The sequence below is a fragment of the Astyanax mexicanus genome, chromosome 4, assembly GCF_023375975.1.
Source record: "Astyanax mexicanus isolate ESR-SI-001 chromosome 4, AstMex3_surface, whole genome shotgun sequence".
Lineage (NCBI taxonomy): Eukaryota > Metazoa > Chordata > Actinopteri > Characiformes > Acestrorhamphidae > Astyanax > Astyanax mexicanus.
The window spans coordinates 30,590,768-30,609,611 of NC_064411.1; the positions used below are offsets into that span (position 1 = coordinate 30,590,768).

At 37.9% G+C, this 18,844-nt stretch overlaps 1 protein-coding gene across 1 annotated transcript; it reads left to right on the top strand.

The window, feature by feature from the left end:
- Positions 1-9,880: 9,880 nt before the first annotated feature.
- LOC111193144 (uncharacterized) lies at positions 9,881-13,397 on the top strand. The gene is made up of 9 exons (XM_049478997.1): positions 9,881-10,137; positions 10,513-10,560; positions 10,671-10,793; positions 10,933-10,980; positions 11,794-11,874; positions 11,984-12,094; positions 12,539-12,796; positions 13,101-13,181; positions 13,341-13,397. Exons 1-9 carry the CDS (start codon positions 10,102-10,104, stop codon positions 13,395-13,397), a joined length of 843 nt encoding a protein of 280 aa, XP_049334954.1. The 5' UTR covers positions 9,881-10,101.
- The last annotated feature ends 5,447 nt before the right edge of the window (positions 13,398-18,844 follow it).

Below are 18,844 nucleotides of genomic sequence, written 5' to 3' on the forward strand. Positions count from 1 at the left end.
TCTAGAGGTACAAACCTTACAGTGAACAGAGATTCTGGACCAGGCCTGGACCAACAAGCACCTGGTGGAACAATTTTGAAAATGATATTGTTGTTACTGAGAAGTGGCCAGAAAACTTGCTGGTGTGGACAAATATATTTTTAAAAACGAGACAAAATATTCGGATTCATGGGGACAAGGCTTAAGTCAGGTTTTCACTAAAGTTGATTCCACCACTGAGCTACAAAGAGAGATCTGTGCGTAAGCTGATCTCTCCCATAGGATTCCTGTTGTGCAGTGTCTGTTGCATCCATTAATTACAGCTGCTGCTACAGCTCTGTAAATGGTTTAAAGCTGTAGACCAGGGATTTAGTCCTGGATTGACTAAATAAAGAACATTTTAGAGAAGATAAAAAATATATAAAATTGAAATCCTTGCCTGTCTGGGTTTGGTACTTACCTAACTGAATCTCTAAATGGCCTAAATTTCAAGAATCAACACACAACACAAAGTTTTTTAAAATGATGCCAAAGATTCATCACAGCAGTTATAATGTTTTTTTTCTTTCACATATATGCATGTGGTATTTATATCCTATATGTTACAGTGTTGTCAATTATGACAGCCAGATTAGAGTTCATGCTTTTACATTTTAAGAAGGAAAAAATAAACAACAGTGAGGAAGGGGTTCAGTGGTGGGATAGTGAGGTAATAAATAGGCCAAAAAATATTTTAAGCGATGTTTGTGTTAAAATTAAATTAGTTGTGTTGGGAGCCATTTCTAAAGAAATGGCCTTGTGCGGCCATAGGAGGGTACAGCTGCAGTGCCAAAAAAAAAATAAAAAGCTTAGAAATAAAGTTTAAAGAAATCAGTGACTTATATAGATATAAAAGTCATCCTTTTTTACAGCAAGTCTCAGCACAGGTGTCAGCCACTGAAACTTGTTATTAGCTCCTGTAAGGCGGTACATGCTCCGAAACTGATTCTTATATGCAAAAGAGCAATGCTTCACAAAGTAAGAAACTCCGATATGGGGCTCTTTTATTTTCTGTGTGAACATAGCCAAATATATAAGATCGAGCTGTACATTGGCAAAAACCTGCTGAGACAATATGTTTCGCAATACAGAGAATATGATTCAATATATAGACTTTCCGAAAAAAAATAAACGTAAAGAATTTTAAAATTGTGTTAAAAAAATAAATAAAGAAATATTTAAATGAAGTGAACATGGTTCCTTAAGGAATAAAAATAGGCTATTCTGTGGAATGTTGTTTATGTTTACCTCTTATGTATTATAAGTTTACTCTATATGTGGCAATAAGTATTGGCCAAACATTGGCAGTATGTAGTCGCTGCTCCTGACTCCTAGTCGCCAATTGGGGCAGATATGTAGCATGCAAAATATTTGCCAGATGTCTGCGACGGCTCAGCAAGCATCTTTCAGTAGTTCACACTACATGACTGTGAGCGCCGAAAGATCCCTGATTTGCCTCTGAGAAGATTTTCGTCAGCAATCTTCGAAAAACTGACTGAAAAACTAAGCTAAATTCGTGTAGTATGCACCTGGCGTAAGTTAAGTTCAAATAAAATAAAATTGTCCAAATAAATTTTTAAAAATTGGATTTCTTTATTGTTATTGGTGTACAAGTATACTTGTTGGCCTGAGGATTTTTATTATGACATCCATAATAGCAGATTAGCAACAATGTCTAATAAGCTAACTAGCGATGCATATGGTATTTTATTTTAAGTTTTTTAATAACATCTGTGTGCTGGTTTCATCAGTGCACAGTACCATATTCTAAAAGGAAGCTGGCTTGTGCTTTAGCATACCTCAAGCGACTCTGTTTGTGGCGTGTGCTCAGAAAAAGCTTATTCTGTATTTCTCTCCCATACAGCCTCTCCTTGTGCAAAGTGCACTGCAGTAAGATGATGATGTAGATTTTTGGAGCTGGTCTGTGGGTTAACTATAACTGTTCTCACCATCATCCTTCTCCTCTACTTATCTGTTATATTTCTTGTTCTGTCACTTCGAGCCTTAGAACTGTGCCTGTGGTTCTTCCATTTCCTCACTCTGTTCCTCACAGTGGAAACTGACAGCTGAAATCTCTGAGATAGCTTTTTGTATCCTTCCGCATAACCATGAATTTAAGGAGCAGGATACAATCTTATAATTAGATTAACCAATGTATGTAGGTCAAGGTTCAATTAACTTACCAAACAAATTTTGTGTTTCAATAATTAGTGCTAAAGGTATTCAAATCAATAAAACGACAAGGGTGCACCTGCCTTAAATTAGTTTGAATTATTGAATTATTGCACACTTTATGTAAATCCTATAAACTTAATTTCACTTCTCAAATATCACTGCCTTCATCCACTAAATGATGTATTTAACTGAAATTACTGATCCAAGCAACCAATGATTTATCCATCTCATCATACACACATACACAAACACATACACATACACTCACCGGCCACTTTATGACAATATGGACCAGACTCTCTGAGGAATGTTTCCAGTACCTTATTGAATCTGTGCCACGAAGAATTAAGGCAGTTCTAAAGGCAAGGTGTAACGAAAGAAGTGGCTGGTGAGTGTACACACACATACATTTGCATATGCATACACCACATAGACACATGCACTAGATCAGTGGTTCCCAACCTTTTTTTTCAGGGACCCATATTTTTACCATTGTAAGCTTTGGTGACCCAACATACCCCCCCCCCCCCCCCCCCCCCCAAATGTAAAAGATGTAAGTGTATAATTGGGTTGGGTTGGGTTGCGTTGGGTTGGGGTGGGGGGGGGGGTTAGAAATGACAAATAAAAACTGACATTTACTATAGATGAATAAAATAAACACGTAAAAAAGGAAAAATTGATACATAAAACATAAGGAATTTTTATCTTATGAAGAAAAAAATAATTAGATCAATAAAATAATACAACTATTTAAAATGAATAAAACATAATTTATATATAAAAAAAAAAAGAATAATATCAGTTTCAGTTTCAAATCAGTAAAACAGCTCACCAAAACCTCAACCTGTCCAAATATTGGACAATAATTGATTAACTTTACAGGCCCTCACTCATTTTCATTTATTTAACTAAACTGAGTTTTATATTCTTATATTATTATATTATTATATTCAGCCTCGCGCTGAATTCAGCTCCGCGCTGCCGGAGAGAGCGCCCGCGCGCGTGCCAGAGAGAGAGAGAGAGACAGAGAGAGCGCAGCGCAGCGCGGCAAATTTTGCTTACCCTAGACTATATATAGTATTAAAATTAAACCCCTTAAAATCAAGAGGGCTTCGCGACCCATCGTGGATCTTTGGCGACCCATAGGTTGGGTCGCGACCCATAGGTTGGGAACCACTGCACTAGATACATGCCCACACACACACACACATACATACAACAAACATGCACATACCTACACACACACATACTTACACACATACATATACACTCACATACATATAAGATCTTTGGATCGCACTTAGTCTGGAACCTCCCCCTCGACCGTACCGCCATGGGTGACCCTACCAGGAACCTAAGTTCCAGACGGCATCGCTCTCAGGTTCATCGGAACACACAAGATTCTCCACCAACGGCAAGGTGGCGATCCATGGAGAACACACATTCACACCCATTCACACATTCATACACACATTCACACACACACACACACACATGCAAATACACATATAGATACAAAAACATACACATACATAAGCACATACATACACAAAACCCCATGCATACACATACAAACACAATTTCAAACACACATGTACATAAACACACATATACATGCACACATACATACACAAACACACACATGCTTACACGCTCACATACATATACACACACATACATACATACATACATCTACTTACACACATGAACATGCATATACACAAACACACACATACACATGCTTACACACATACACTCACATGGACACACACACATACACCTGCTTACACACATACATACACACACATACACCTGCTTACACACATACATACACAGATTAAAACTTACAAGCACCGATAAACACACCGATATGCACACACACACACAAACACATATGCACACAGATACAAACACATGCACATACATACACACTATTTAAACCACACATGCACACATACATACACACACGCACATAAATGCACAAACAGTGTATTTGTGTATGTCTTTGTCTGTATAAATGTATGTATGTGTATGTATGTGAGTGTATTAGTATGTGTGTATGTGTCTTTGTGAAAGTATGTGTGTATGTGAGGGTATTAGTGTGTGCAAGTGTGTTTGTATGTATGTGTATTTCTATGTGTATCCTACGTCTATCTCTATATGTCTATATGTGAGTAGATACCTCTACAACGCTAAATTTAATAAACTGTGGTTAAATCTAGAGCTCCGCCCATTCCCTTCTCCTATACTCTACTCTCCCGCTCATTTACATTAAACTACACGAGAACCATAAACTTCCCTTCTCCCACTGATACACTGATCCTTCACTACGCCACAAGCTCTTCACAGGGGTCATCCGCTGAGCACCTCCCTTCATAAGCGTTACACTGAACACCTCAGGAAGACTCAGCAGTGAATTCTGGCATCCCAGACTCACCCCCCTCCAAGCTCACGACATAGATCACAGAATATCACCCACAACCTCCAGACCACTAAAAATTCTAACCCTGCAGTGTATGTATATGTATGTATTTATGTATGTGTTTGTGTATGTATTTAAGAGCTCTACAGCCAGATCATATACAGATCACCTTTTTTCAGCTCTTTCTTGCTTTCCACCTGAAGCAGCTGAGCAGGTGCTGTAGCCATCCTCTCTGCATGGAAAGAAATAAAAGAACAAAGAATTAAGTAAGACATGATATAAAAACATTGACACATTTCATACACATGCATAAACAATACAGCACAAAAAACAGCAGATTTTTATAATTATATGCTGATCCTTTTGCTTTAATTAACACTGAAAACTGACCTTTCTGTTTGGAGCTGTCTCTCCTGGCCTGTGATCCTCCAACTCCAGGACCTCCACGTCGTTCTCCAGGTCGTCCTCGTCCTACAAGAGACAGAGACAGAGACACAGAAATGAAGGGAAACTGTTGTTCACTTTTACTGTTGTAGACAATTTACTAATAATTTCACTGCATAATGCTTGTCAAATATTTACATAATTGTATAAAAGTAATATAAGCTATAATACAATGCTTATCAATATTGCCGTGACTGCAGGAATTATGTCTAAAGTGTTTTGGACTAAATTCTACCATGAATTAACATAATTATTATTAAATGAGATATAGTAAATAGGACATACAGGGAAGCTTCTATAGCTGACAGCAGAATTTAGTCCAAACTCTTACCTGTGCAGCTGGCACTGGCTCCAGTTCAGGCTTTGTGTCCTGAAGGTCCAGCCGGTGAGAGGGATCTGCCTCTTCTACCTGCACCAGGACTCGGCGAGGAGACCTGAAACGAGACACAAAGGAGGACCGAAAGTTGGTGACAGGGCGTTTCAGGGATCTGCACTGTGTGTTAGTAGTGGGTGACAGTGCAGTGTCTCCCTGGCTGGATGGCTCCGGATGAGAGGTGGTGGTGAGCTCTGGAGCTGGAGCTTCTTCACACTGTAAAAAAAAACAAACAAAAAAAACAAGATAAGATCATCCTTTATTAGTCCAAAAGTAGGGAATGTATTATTACAGCAGCAAAGGGATAACCAGGCACACAGAAGCAGAAAGACATTACTATATAAAAATATCTATGTATATAAAACGTGTAAGTGTATACTGTATGTGTGAGAAGTTTACTGGGTTTTTATTAAATGCAAAAGGTTATAATTACAAAAAATCTAAAATCCAAAGGGTTTTCGAGGTGTAATGGTTTAAAACAGAGCCAACACTTTTACTGAAGAACCCTTTAAGAACCACTTATTAAACAGTGAACTCATTCCTTTCACACACCTTTCTCACAGCTTCTTTTAACAGGTTTCATGATGAACTGTAGATCTTTAAGCATTTTAAGATAGTAGAATGGCAAAGATTATTTAGGATTAACTGCAAATTCTTACCTGTGCAACTGGAGCTGGGATTTCAGGCTCCGTAGAGTCCAGCCTGTGAGCGGGGGCTGCCTCCATAACTGGCACCAGGACACTCCCAACATGCCGCCTGGGACAGGAAAGCTGCTATGAAGGGGAAGATGAAGGTTTTAAAGACACATATTAACAGATAATTAACAGATTTAAGGTGGTTTTTGGATTTGGAAGCAGCTGTGTGACTGTGATGCTTCTCTGCATCTTAATTCATTATTTATTCTGCTTTTCTCACCTTCTCAATGAGGGCCTTCAGCTTCCTCTCGAGGAACTTGAGCTGAACCCTCCTGAGCTCCGTCCAGGGGTCTGGCTCCTCCTGAATAAAACTCAGAATTATATACACTGCAATATAAACTAAACACGCTGCATTTTTAGGCAGATTAACAATAACAGTTTGCTAGAGACTCACGCAAAAAGGCAGGAGAGTGGGGGGGTCACGTGCGCAGCGAGACTCCACCTACAATAAAAATAAATTACAACCATTTTTAAAAACATTACTCAACATATGTTGACATATGCAAGCATTTACAGTGTGTAAAACGTGACTGTGATGCTTCTATGCATCTTAATTAATTGTTCATTGTGCTTTACTGACCTTCTGAATGAGGGCCCTCAGCTTTCCCTCGAGGAACTCATGCTGAACCCTCCTGAGCTCCGTCCAGGGGTCTGGCTCCTCCTGAATAAAACTCAGGATTATATACACTGCAATATAAACTAAACACACTGCATTTTTAGACAAATCAACAATAACAGTTTGCTAGAGACTCACGCAAAAAGGCAGGAGAGTGGGGGGGTCACGTGCGCAGTGAGACTCCACCTACAATAAAAATAAATTACAACCATTTTTAAGAACAATAATCAAAATATGTTGACATATGCAAGCATTTGCAGTGTGTAAAACGTGGCTGTTGATGTTTTTCTGCATCTTAATTAATTATTCATTGTGCTTTACTGACCTTCTGAATGAGGGCCCTCAGCTTCCCCTCGAGGAACTCATGCTGGACCCTCCTGAGCTCCGTCCAGGGGTCTGGACCCTCACCCTGCCACTGCAGACAGGCAGCCCTCAGCTCCTCAGTGCCCTTCAGAAACATGAAAAAAAAAAAACACAACTGAGGATTATATCCACTGCAGTATAAACTAAACAGGCTGCATTTTTAGGCAGATTAAAAATAAGTTTGAAAGAGACTTACACAAAAAGGCAGCAGAATGAAGGGGTCTCCTGAACCACCAGAAGCCCCCTGCAATAGAAATACATGCAATATGCTTTACAATCGTTTAGAATAATAGTACATAAAACATATACAAGCATTTACTGTCCCTGTTAATGCTGATATTGTGAGCAGCTCAGTGAACATTTTAGAGCTTATTTGATGATATTTGTGAGCACATATACCATCCTTTATAGCACCCAAGCAAGAAACCCTTTCCAGACTGATATAGTTATTCAATAAAATGCTAATGTTATGCTAACTATGTTAGGCTAGCTACTCATTACTTCCTCACACTCCGCCTGCAGAACTAACAGCTGCTGTAATTTATGCTGCTCCACCTCTAGTTGTATCTCCTCACTATGAATTGGGTGTAAAATTGGAAAACGTTAATTGTTTACTAACCTCCAGGCGATGCTCTTCGCTACGCCAAAACTCCATGTCGGACCGCAGGGTGTCAGTATACCCTCACCGGCCTCCGACACCTGAAAAACAAATATATAAGATTAAAAACAGAAAATACAAGTAATAATACAATAATATGGTAATTTAAACACAATACAATTAATTAAACAGTAAATATGGAATAATAAAAGGGTTTGCTGTCGAAAAATCGCTGAATCTCCTCCGGTAAAAGCTGCTGTTGCTGCTGCTGTCTTGAGTTTAGAAACTCTGTAAACACAGACACCGTCCAATCTTCGCGCAGCGTCACTTCTGTAGCCATAGAAACGCGTGTATGATATATTTTCTGTTTATTTTGAATAATAATACATTTTACTTGAATTACAAGTAAATTTTACTTGAATTACTGAATTTTACTTGAATTACGACTTTTTATAATAATAATAATAATAATAATAATAATTGTTATTATTCATCTTATTATTATTATTATTATTCATCTTATTATTATTATTATTATTATTATTATTATTGTTGTTGTTGTTGTTGTTGTTGTTGTTATCAATATTATTTTTATTATCATTATTCAAAATAATAATTAAATAATTACAATCTACGTGCAAGAATAAAATGATTTTTATAATTGTAATAATAATAATAATAATAATAATAATAATAATAATATTGTTGTTGACAATAATAATAATAATAACAATAATAATAATAATAATAACAATAATAATAATAATAATAATAATAATAATAATAATAATAATAATAATAATAATAATAATAAAAATAATAATAATAATAATAATAGTATTTTTACTTACTTTTATTTTATTACTACTGCTACTATTGTTATTGTTGTTGTTTGTCGAAAATAGTAATTAAATAATTTAAATCAATGTGCAGGAGTAAATAAATTGTTTTAAACGGGGCTGAACTTCTCATTTTTAAATGCGTTAGAAAATTACCCTTTGCGTTTTTATTACTGCAAAAAGACTTAATAACACAGACATTATTAATATTATCTCGGATTTTATATTAGCACTCTTAATACGTTTCCATAATAATCCACCTTATGAACAAAATAAATGTGGATTATATATAAACTTAATAAGGTTATAATCATGTGTTACAGAATAGAAAAAAAACGCTGCCTATACGTTCGTACAGTGGAATCAGTTGAATATGTTCTTTAAAAAAAGTCACAGACTACACATGACTACAACGCCTAAGCTGTGACTTTTTTAAAGAAAATATTGAACTAATTTCACTGTACAAACGTATAGGCAGCGTTTTTTCTGTTCTTTAGCTCATGATTATAGTGTTATTGAGTTTATATAAAATCCACAACATTTATTTTGTTTATAAGGTGGATTATTATGAAAACGTATTATTATTATTATTATTATTATTATTATTATTATTATTATTATTATTATTATTATTATTATAATTATTATTATTATTATTATTATCATTGTTGTTGTTGTTGTTGTTGTTGTTGTTATTAACGCTGATCTTATTATTATTGTCAACAACACTGATATAATAATAATAATAATAATAATAATAATAATAATAATAATAATAATAATAATAATAATAACAATATTATTGTTATTATTATTATTATTATTATTATTATCATACAAGTAAATGCAAGTAAATGCAAGTAAAATTCAACGTTAATTTAATGTTTTTTGCCTTCAGGGTTCACCAAAACGTATAATTGCACTATAATTAAGATAAATGCACTAATGACTGTGTTATAAATATTCATGAAATAATCATGTCAGCACCGTTTAAAAAGTCATTTTATTCCTGCACGTAGATTTGAATTATTTTAGTATTATTTTGAACAACAATAATAATAATAATAATAATAAAAATAATAATAATAATAATAATAATTATTATTATTATTATTATTATTATTATTATTATTATTATTATTATTATTATTATTATTATTATTATAAACGTTGTATTTTAAGTAAAATCAGTAATTCAAGTAAAATGTACTCGTAATTCACGTAAAATTTATTATTATTCAAAATAAACAGAAAATATATCATACACGCGTTTCTATGGCTACAGAAGTGACGCTGCGCGAAGATTGGACGGTGTCTGTGTTTACAGAGTTTCTAAACTCAAGACAGCAGCAGCAACAGCAGCTTTTACCGGAGGAGATTCAGCGATTTTTCGACAGCAAACCCTTTTATTATTCCATATTTACTGTTTAATTAATTGTATTGTGTTTAAATTACCATATTATTGTATTATTACTTGTATTTTCTGTTTTTAATCTTATATATTTGTTTTTCAGGTGTCGGAGGCCGGTGAGGGTATACTGACACCCTGCGGTCCGACATGGAGTTTTGGCGTAGCGAAGAGCATCGCCTGGAGGTTAGTAAACAATTAACGTTTTCCAATTTTACACCCAATTCATAGTGAGGAGATACAACTAGAGGTGGAGCAGCATAAATTACAGCAGCTGTTAGTTCTGCAGGCGGAGTGTGAGGAAGTAATGAGTAGCTAGCCTAACATAGTTAGCATAACATTAGCATTTTATTGAATAACTATATCAGTCTGGAAAGGGTTTCTTGCTTGGGTGCTATAAAGGATGGTATATGTGCTCACAAATATCATCAAATAAGCTCTAAAATGTTCACTGAGCTGCTCACAATATCAGCATTAACAGGGACAGTAAATGCTTGTATATGTTTTATGTACTATTATTCTAAACGATTGTAAAGCATATTGCATGTATTTCTATTGCAGGGGGCTTCTGGTGGTTCAGGAGACCCCTTCATTCTGCTGCCTTTTTGTGTAAGTCTCTTTCAAACTTATTTTTAATCTGCCTAAAAATGCAGCCTGTTTAGTTTATACTGCAGTGGATATAATCCTCAGTTGTGTTTTTTTTTTTCATGTTTCTGAAGGGCACTGAGGAGCTGAGGGCTGCCTGTCTGCAGTGGCAGGGTGAGGGTCCAGACCCCTGGACGGAGCTCAGGAGGGTCCAGCATGAGTTCCTCGAGGGGAAGCTGAGGGCCCTCATTCAGAAGGTCAGTAAAGCACAATGAATAATTAATTAAGATGCAGAAAAACATCAACAGCCACGTTTTACACACTGCAAATGCTTGCATATGTCAACATATTTTGATTATTGTTCTTAAAAATGGTTGTAATTTATTTTTATTGTAGGTGGAGTCTCACTGCGCACGTGACCCCCCCACTCTCCTGCCTTTTTGCGTGAGTCTCTAGCAAACTGTTATTGTTGATTTGTCTAAAAATGCAGTGTGTTTAGTTTATATTGCAGTGTATATAATCCTGAGTTTTATTCAGGAGGAGCCAGACCCCTGGACGGAGCTCAGGAGGGTTCAGCATGAGTTCCTCGAGGGAAAGCTGAGGGCCCTCATTCAGAAGGTCAGTAAAGCACAATGAACAATTAATTAAGATGCATAGAAGCATCACAGTCACGTTTTACACACTGTAAATGCTTGCATATGTCAACATATGTTGAGTAATGTTTTTAAAAATGGTTGTAATTTATTTTTATTGTAGGTGGAGTCTCGCTGCGCACGTGACCCCCCCACTCTCCTGCCTTTTTGCGTGAGTCTCTAGCAAACTGTTATTGTTAATCTGCCTAAAAATGCAGCGTGTTTAGTTTATATTGCAGTGTATATAATTCTGAGTTTTATTCAGGAGGAGCCAGACCCCTGGACGGAGCTCAGGAGGGTTCAGCTCAAGTTCCTCGAGAGGAAGCTGAAGGCCCTCATTGAGAAGGTGAGAAAAGCAGAATAAATAATGAATTAAGATGCAGAGAAGCATCACAGTCACGTTTTACACACTGTAAATGCATGTATATGTCAACATATGTTGATTATTGTTCTTAAAAATGGTTGTAATTTATTTTTATTGTAGGTGGAGTCTCACTGCACACACGACCCCCCCACTCTCCTGCCTTTTTGCGTGAGTCTCTAGCAAACTGTTATTGTTGATTTGTCTAAAAATGCAGTGTGTTTAGTTTATATTGCAGTGTATATAATCCTGAGTTTTATTCAGGAGGAGCCAGACCCCTGGACGGAGCTCAGGAGGGTTCAGCTCGAGTTCCTCGAGGGGAAGCTGAAGGCCCTTATTCAGAAGGTGAGGCATTTCAGACCCACAGCTGCTTTTAAAACCAAATACCACCTTAAATCTGTTAATTATCTGTTAATATGTGTCTTTAAAACCTTCATCTTCCCCTCCATTGCAGCTTTCCTGTCCCAGGCGGCATGTTGGGAGTGTCCTGGTGCCGGTTATGGAGGCAGCCCCCGCTCACAGGCTGGACTCTACGGAGCCTGAAATCCCAGCTCCAGTTGCACAGGTAAGAATTTGCAGTTAATCCTAAATAATCTTTGCCATTCTACTATCTTAAAATGCTTAAAGATGTACAGTTCATTATGAAACCTGTTAAAAGAAGCTGTGAGAAAGGTGTGTGAAAGGAATGAGTTCACTGTTTAATAAGTGGTTCTTAAAGGGTTCTCCAGTAAAAGTGTTGTCTCTGTTTTGAACCGTTAAACCTCGAAAACCCTTTGGATTTTGGATTTTTTGTAATTATAACCTTTTGCATTTAATAAAAACCCAGTAAACTTCTCACACATACAGTATACACTTACACGTTTTATATACATAGATATTTTTATATAGTAATGTCTTTCTGCTTCTGTGTGCCTGGTTATCCCTTTGCTGCTGTAATAATACATTCCCTACTTTTGGACTAATAAAGGATGATCTTATCTTGTTTTTTTTGTTTTGTTTTTTTTTACAGTGTGAAGAAGCTCCAGCTCCAGAGCTCACCACCACCTCTCATCTGGAGCCATCCAGCCAGGGAGACACTGCACTGTCACCCACTACTAACACACAGTGCAGATCCCTGAAACGCCCTGTCACCAACTTTCGGTCCTCCTTTGTGTCTCGTTTCAGGTCTCCTCGCCGAGTCCTGGTGCAGGTAGAAGAGGCAGATCCCTCTCACCGGCTGGACCTTCAGGACACAAAGCCTGAACTGGAGCCAGTGCCAGCTGCACAGGTAAGAGTTTGGACTAAATTCTGCTGTCAGCTATAGAAGCTTCCCTGTATGTCCTATTTACTATATCTCATTTAATAATAATTATGTTAATTCATGGTAGAATTTAGTCCAAAACACTTTAGACATAATTCCTGCAGTCACGGCAATATTGATAAGCATTGTATTATAGCTTATATTACTTTTATACAATTATGTAAATATTTGACAAGCATTGAGTAGTAAAATTATTAGTAAATTGTTTACAACAGTGAAGTTGAACAGCAGTTTCCTTTTATTTCTGTGTCTCTGTCTCTGTCTCTTGTAGGACGAGGACGACCTGGAGAACGACGTGGAGGTCCTGGAGTTGGAGGATCACAGGCCAGGAGAGAGAGCTCCAAACAGAAAGGTAAGATTTCAATGTTAATTAAAGCAAAAGGATCAGCATATAATTATAAAAATCTGCTGTTTTTTTGTGCTGTATTGTTTATGCATGTGTATGAAATGTGTCAATGTTTTTATATCATGTCTTACTTAATTCTTTGTTCTTTTATTTCTTTCCATGCAGAGAGGATGGCTACAGCACCTGCTCAGCTGCTTCAGGTGGAAAGCAAGAAAGAGCTGAAAAAAGGTGATCTGTATATGATCTGGCTGTAGAGCTCTTAAATGCATACACAAACACATACATAAATACATACATACACACATACATAAATACATACACTGCAGGGTTAGAATTTTGGTAAATGGGCTGAGGCACACAGTAGGATGTTAGCAGTAATCTAGATGATGGGATAGTGGTATGGAGGTTGTGGGTGATATTCTGTGATCTCCTATGTCGTGAGCTTGGAGGGGGGTGAGTCTGGGATGCCAGAATTCACTGCTGAGTCTTCCTGAGGTGTTCAGCGTAACGCTTATGAAGGGAGGTCCTCAGCGGATGACCCCTGTGAAGAGCTTGTGGCGTAGTGAAGGATCAGTGTATCAGTGGGAGAAGGGAAGAGTGGGTGTTTCATGTTTGGAATAAATGTTGCTGATTGGAAAAATGATGTGGTAAATGGCCACAGAAGCGTAGTTGATAGGTGTAGGAGTTTATGGTTCTCGTGTAGTTTAATGTAAATGAGCGGGAGAGTGGAGTATAGGAGAAGGGAATGGGTGGAGCTCTAGATTTAACCACAGTTGCGTAACTTACATAGATATAGAGATAGACTTAGGATACACATAAAAATACACACACAGTAATACACTCACATACATACATAAACACACACACACACATACATACACAAAGACACATTCATACACAAACACAGTTTCAACTCAGACAACAAAACACAACTGTATGTATGCATGTGTGTATGTATGTGTGTGAAAGTGTATGTATGAACATGCATGTTTGAAATTGTGTTTGTGTATGTATGTGCATGTGTATGTGCATGTGTTTTGTGTGTGTAGATATGTCTGCATGTGTGTTTGTAGGTGCATGTATGTTTGTATTTGAAATTGTGTTTGTTTGTGTAAGTATGTGCATGTGTGTTTATATCTGTGTATGCGAGTGTGTATGTATGTAAGTGTGTGTTTGTGTGTATGTGCATGTAAGTGTGTGTGCATGTGTTTTTCTATGTATGTTTATGTGTATTACATGTGTGATATATGTGTGTGTAAGCATGTGTGTGTGTTTCTGTATGTATGTGTATGAGTGTGTTTCTGTATGTATGCATGTATGTATATGTGTGTTTGTTTATGTACATGTGTGTGTTTGAAATTGTGTGTTTGTATGTGTATGCATGTGTGTATGTATGTATATGTGTATGTATGTGTGTGTGTGTGTGTGTGTATAAATGGGTGTGTATTTGCGTGTGTGTGTGTGTGTGTGTGTGTGTGTGTGTATGAATGGGTGTGAATGTGTGTTCTCCATGGATCGCCACCTTGCCGTTGGTGGAGAATCTTGTGTGTTCCGATGAACCTGAGAGCGATGCCGTCTGGAACTTAGGTTCCTGGTAGGGTCACCCATGGCGGTACGGTCGAGGGGGAGGTTCCAGACTAAGTGCGATCCAAAGATTTTATATGTGTGTGTGTGTGTGTGTTTATGTATATGTCTGTATGTGTGTGTGTGTGTGTACGTGTACACTGTTCAAAAAATATAGGGAACATTTAAACAACACAATTGTGTGAAATCAACCTGTCCAGTTAAGAAGCAACACTGATGTTGAATCAATTTTACCTGCTGTTGTGCAAATGGAACAGACAACAGGTAGAAATGAGAGTCAATTAGCAAAACACACTCTATAAAGGAGTAGTTCTGCAGGTGGTGACCACAGACCTTTTCTCAGTACTTATGCTTTCTGGCTGATGTTTTGGTCACTTTTGCATTTTGTCAGTTCTCTTACCATAGAGGTAGCATGAGACGGACTCTACAACCCACAGAAGTTGCTCAGGTAGTGCAGCACATCCAGGATGGCACATCAATGCGAGCTGTGGCAAGAAGGTTTGCTGTGTCTTTCAGCACAGTGTCCAATGCATGGAGCAGATTCCAGGAGACAGGCCAGTACACCAGGAGACATGGAGGGGGCCATAGGAAGGCAATAACCCAGCAGCAGGACCGCTACCTCCTCCTTTGTGCAAGGATTAGCAGGAGGAGCACTGAAAGAGCCCTGCAAAATAAGCTCCAGCAGGCCACTAATATCCAAGTTTCTGCTTACATTGTCAGAAACAGATTCCATGAGGGTGGTATGAGGGCCCGACGTCCACAAGTGGGGCTTGTGCTTACACAGCCCAACACCGTGGAGGGCGATTGGCATTTGCCAGAGACCACCAAGTTTGGCATATTCGCCCTGTGCTTTAACAGACGTGACAGAGTCTGGAGACACTGTGGAGAACATTCTGCTGCTGCAACATCCTTCAGCGTGACCGATTTGGCAGTGGGTCAGTAATGGTGTGGAAGGTCACACAGACCTCCATGTACTAGACAGCGGTACCCTGACTGCCGTTAGGTACCGGGATGAGATCCTCAGTCCCCTTGTGAGACCATATGCTGGTGCAGTTGGCCCTGGGTTCCTTCTGATGCATGACAAACCTAGACCTCATGTGGCTGGAGTGTGTCAGCTGTTCCTGCATGACGAAGGTATTGATGCTATGGACTGGCCTGCCTGTTCAGAGACCTGAATCCAATCCAGCACATCTGTGACATCACGCCAATGCCACACTGCACCACAGACCAGGTCCGCTGCTAAGGTTTTGGAGGCCCTAAGCATAACTGGTCAGGGAGGCCCCCCCCCCAAAAAAAAAAAAAAAAAAAAAAAAACACACACACACACAAACACAAAAGGTTTACGCAAAATTTTACTATTTATTACAATTACGCATGTAACTGTGAATATTTACAACGTTATAAGTAAGGCCAATAACAGTGAAGAACAGCACAAGAGTACTATTTATAATGTATAAATAATAAATGAAACGATGCATGTCTATTTTAAGCAGTGGACACGTCATTTACACAAGCCAGCCTTAAAGGTTATGAAATTATCGTTTATATTTGTGGTGTATTTATATCAGCCTGTCAAAATCTATAGAGCTGTCTGATCCTGCTGTCATACAGACCATTTGGATAGTGCACTGACGGCATTAGTCAATAGGTAGGCTACTCTGTTTATTAATTTTTTATTAAAGTCACTAAAAATCTTCAAACTACACTACTACTATTTGCAAACGTGCCACGTGCCTTGCAATACCCAGATTAGTTTCTAGTTAAGCGTTTAAAGCTACCAAATCAGCAAAGCCAACGTAACTAGCTCAGGCAACACCACTGAACATGTAATCAAAACTCACCAGAAAGGGATGCATGGGCCTCATCTTTCTGCTTCTTTTTCTTCTTCTCAGCTCCAGACTCAAACCGTCGCTTCATAGTTGAATTACCATTTAGTAGCAACTTCGCGAGGTGAACTTGTCTCCTGCCAAACTCAAGTAGCGTTGCTACTTTAGTTAGGACTAAGGTTGCCAGATAAGTTACGATTTTTCATCCTATTTGTTTATTTTATTTTAAGTTTTTAACTTACACAAATATTGCACTGGACAAGTTTTTGTATAGAATGGCCACATACACTTTAAAAATGGTTAAACATGCGCAAGATTTAGCGCCTCCATGCATTTTTTGATTATTTATTTGACTGGAAAATGTCACATCTGGCAACAACCAACAGAGCAAACCGAGCCGTGCCATTTCAGGCAATAGGGGTGGGGGCATTATATTATGCACAAAAATAATAACGTGCCGCTTTTAAGTAGTAGAGTAGGTGCCCCATGCAATGTTTAAAGACAAAAAAGATGAGCGTATCATAAATAATTCACATTGGGTTTTAAATTTAATAATGTCATAATTTCAACACATTTCATTCTCAGTCAATTTGGCTCCCTGCAACTGCAAAATGGTTGAGGCCTAACGCTGGCTGCGTTGTCTGCGTATGCAGAGCGGCGGCCCTGCCACAGACTGTTCAGGAGTTGAGCCTCATCATGGATCGCCACCTTGCCACTGGTGGAGAACCTTGTGTGTTCCAATGAACCTGAGAGCGATGCTGTCTGGAACTTAGGTTCCTGATAGGGTCACCCATGGTGGTAAACACTGAAAAGGCAAAGCAATGAATACATTGTCTCACAGTCAGCAGCTCCAGCCCGTCTGGGCAACAAGTTCTTATCATGGTGTTGTTCCACAACTTTCGATGCCTTGTGCATCTCTGTTATCAGGCAATAGTGTCAGAGCAAACCGCTATGAGTTACAGGTGTATAAACTAAAAGACACGGACAGAGACTACACAATCAGATTTTAAAAAAGATTTATTGCAGGCTCTAAAGCCTCGCTCACACCTGGCATTAATGTACAGAATGTCTTGGGTGATCCAATCATAAGCGTTTACACCTGGTCACTTCATGCCTCTTGTAATGCATATCAGGATTATATATAAAAAAATCCACGTTCAGTTTGGGATCAAACGACAATCAGATTATATTTGCAACGATACAATACGATATAACGGAATATTGATATTTTGTCCCACCCCTATTGCACGAGACCCATCTCCAGAACTTAGTTTTGCTGTGTAGCCCAAGTAATATTTGTATAAAAGCCTATAATATTACTATACTGTCAGTTCAGACGATTCTCTCCCATTTCTTTGTCTCTAATCTTGTCAACAAATGCACGTGTACATGTAGGGGTGTCCATGAAGGGGTGCTCAAAAATTTGATTACACAAAACTCCACACCAGTAGGGGAGCTCAGGAGCAAAATAAAATCATTATATTGGTTACCGGTAAATTAACAGATAATCTGCAAGTTAGATAAATGTTAAGCTTTAAGATATTTTCTGTACCACCAGTGCACCCCCTCAGACTTATGGTTTGAGAAGTGCTTACCTAGAAAAAAAAACCAGAATAATAATAACTGAGAGGTAATATAATAAATACTGTTTTCCTCCAGACAACTTTGTTTAGAGCAGCAGAAATTTTAGGGTCGCAGAATTTACTGGCGGTCAGGGGTGTAAATAACAAAATACCTTTTGCACTATAAACGCAAAAATGTCCAAAAACTTAATCTCACAATTTATTTATGACAAAACCACTCAAGAGGCATGTTAATACCAGGTGTGAACAGGACCTTCATTCACCTGAAGGCATCAGTCAGTGTAAAGGCAATGAATCATGCTGTATTTCAATACAGCGACCAACATCAAGATGAAATACAGAAAAGTCTGAATTTAAATTAAAGAAAAGAAAAACAAAAAGCAGCAACACTGACAGATAAACTTAACACATCCATCTAAAACAACTGAATATGACACAAAACTCCATTACAACAACGCAACAAAGCATCCACTGACAGTAAAAGTGACAGAAAAAAAACTTTTACAACTCGCTACTTTACAGAAGAAAGAAAGAAAAAAAACTTTCAATTAAAATCAGTGTAAAAAGATTTTATTCCGAGCCACTCTGGCACATTTCTATTGGTCCATTCACAGTGAAACATGGTAAATAGGCAAAAATGGAGATTAGTGGTACCTAAAACAATTTGTGAACATTT

What these genes read in the sequence shown, in the direction of transcription:
- LOC111193144 (XM_049478997.1), top strand. Translation starts at nt 10,102, where the DNA reads ATGGAGTTTTGGCGTAGCGAAGAGCATCGCCTGGAG. An exon ending in CCACTCTCCTGCCTTTTTGC is followed by an intron (nt 10,981 to 11,793) that starts GTGAGTCTCTAG and finishes AGTTTTATTCAG; the next exon opens with GAGGAGCCAGACCCCTGGAC. An exon ending in TCCCAGCTCCAGTTGCACAG is followed by an intron (nt 12,095 to 12,538) that starts GTAAGAATTTGC and finishes TTTTTTTTACAG; the next exon opens with TGTGAAGAAGCTCCAGCTCC.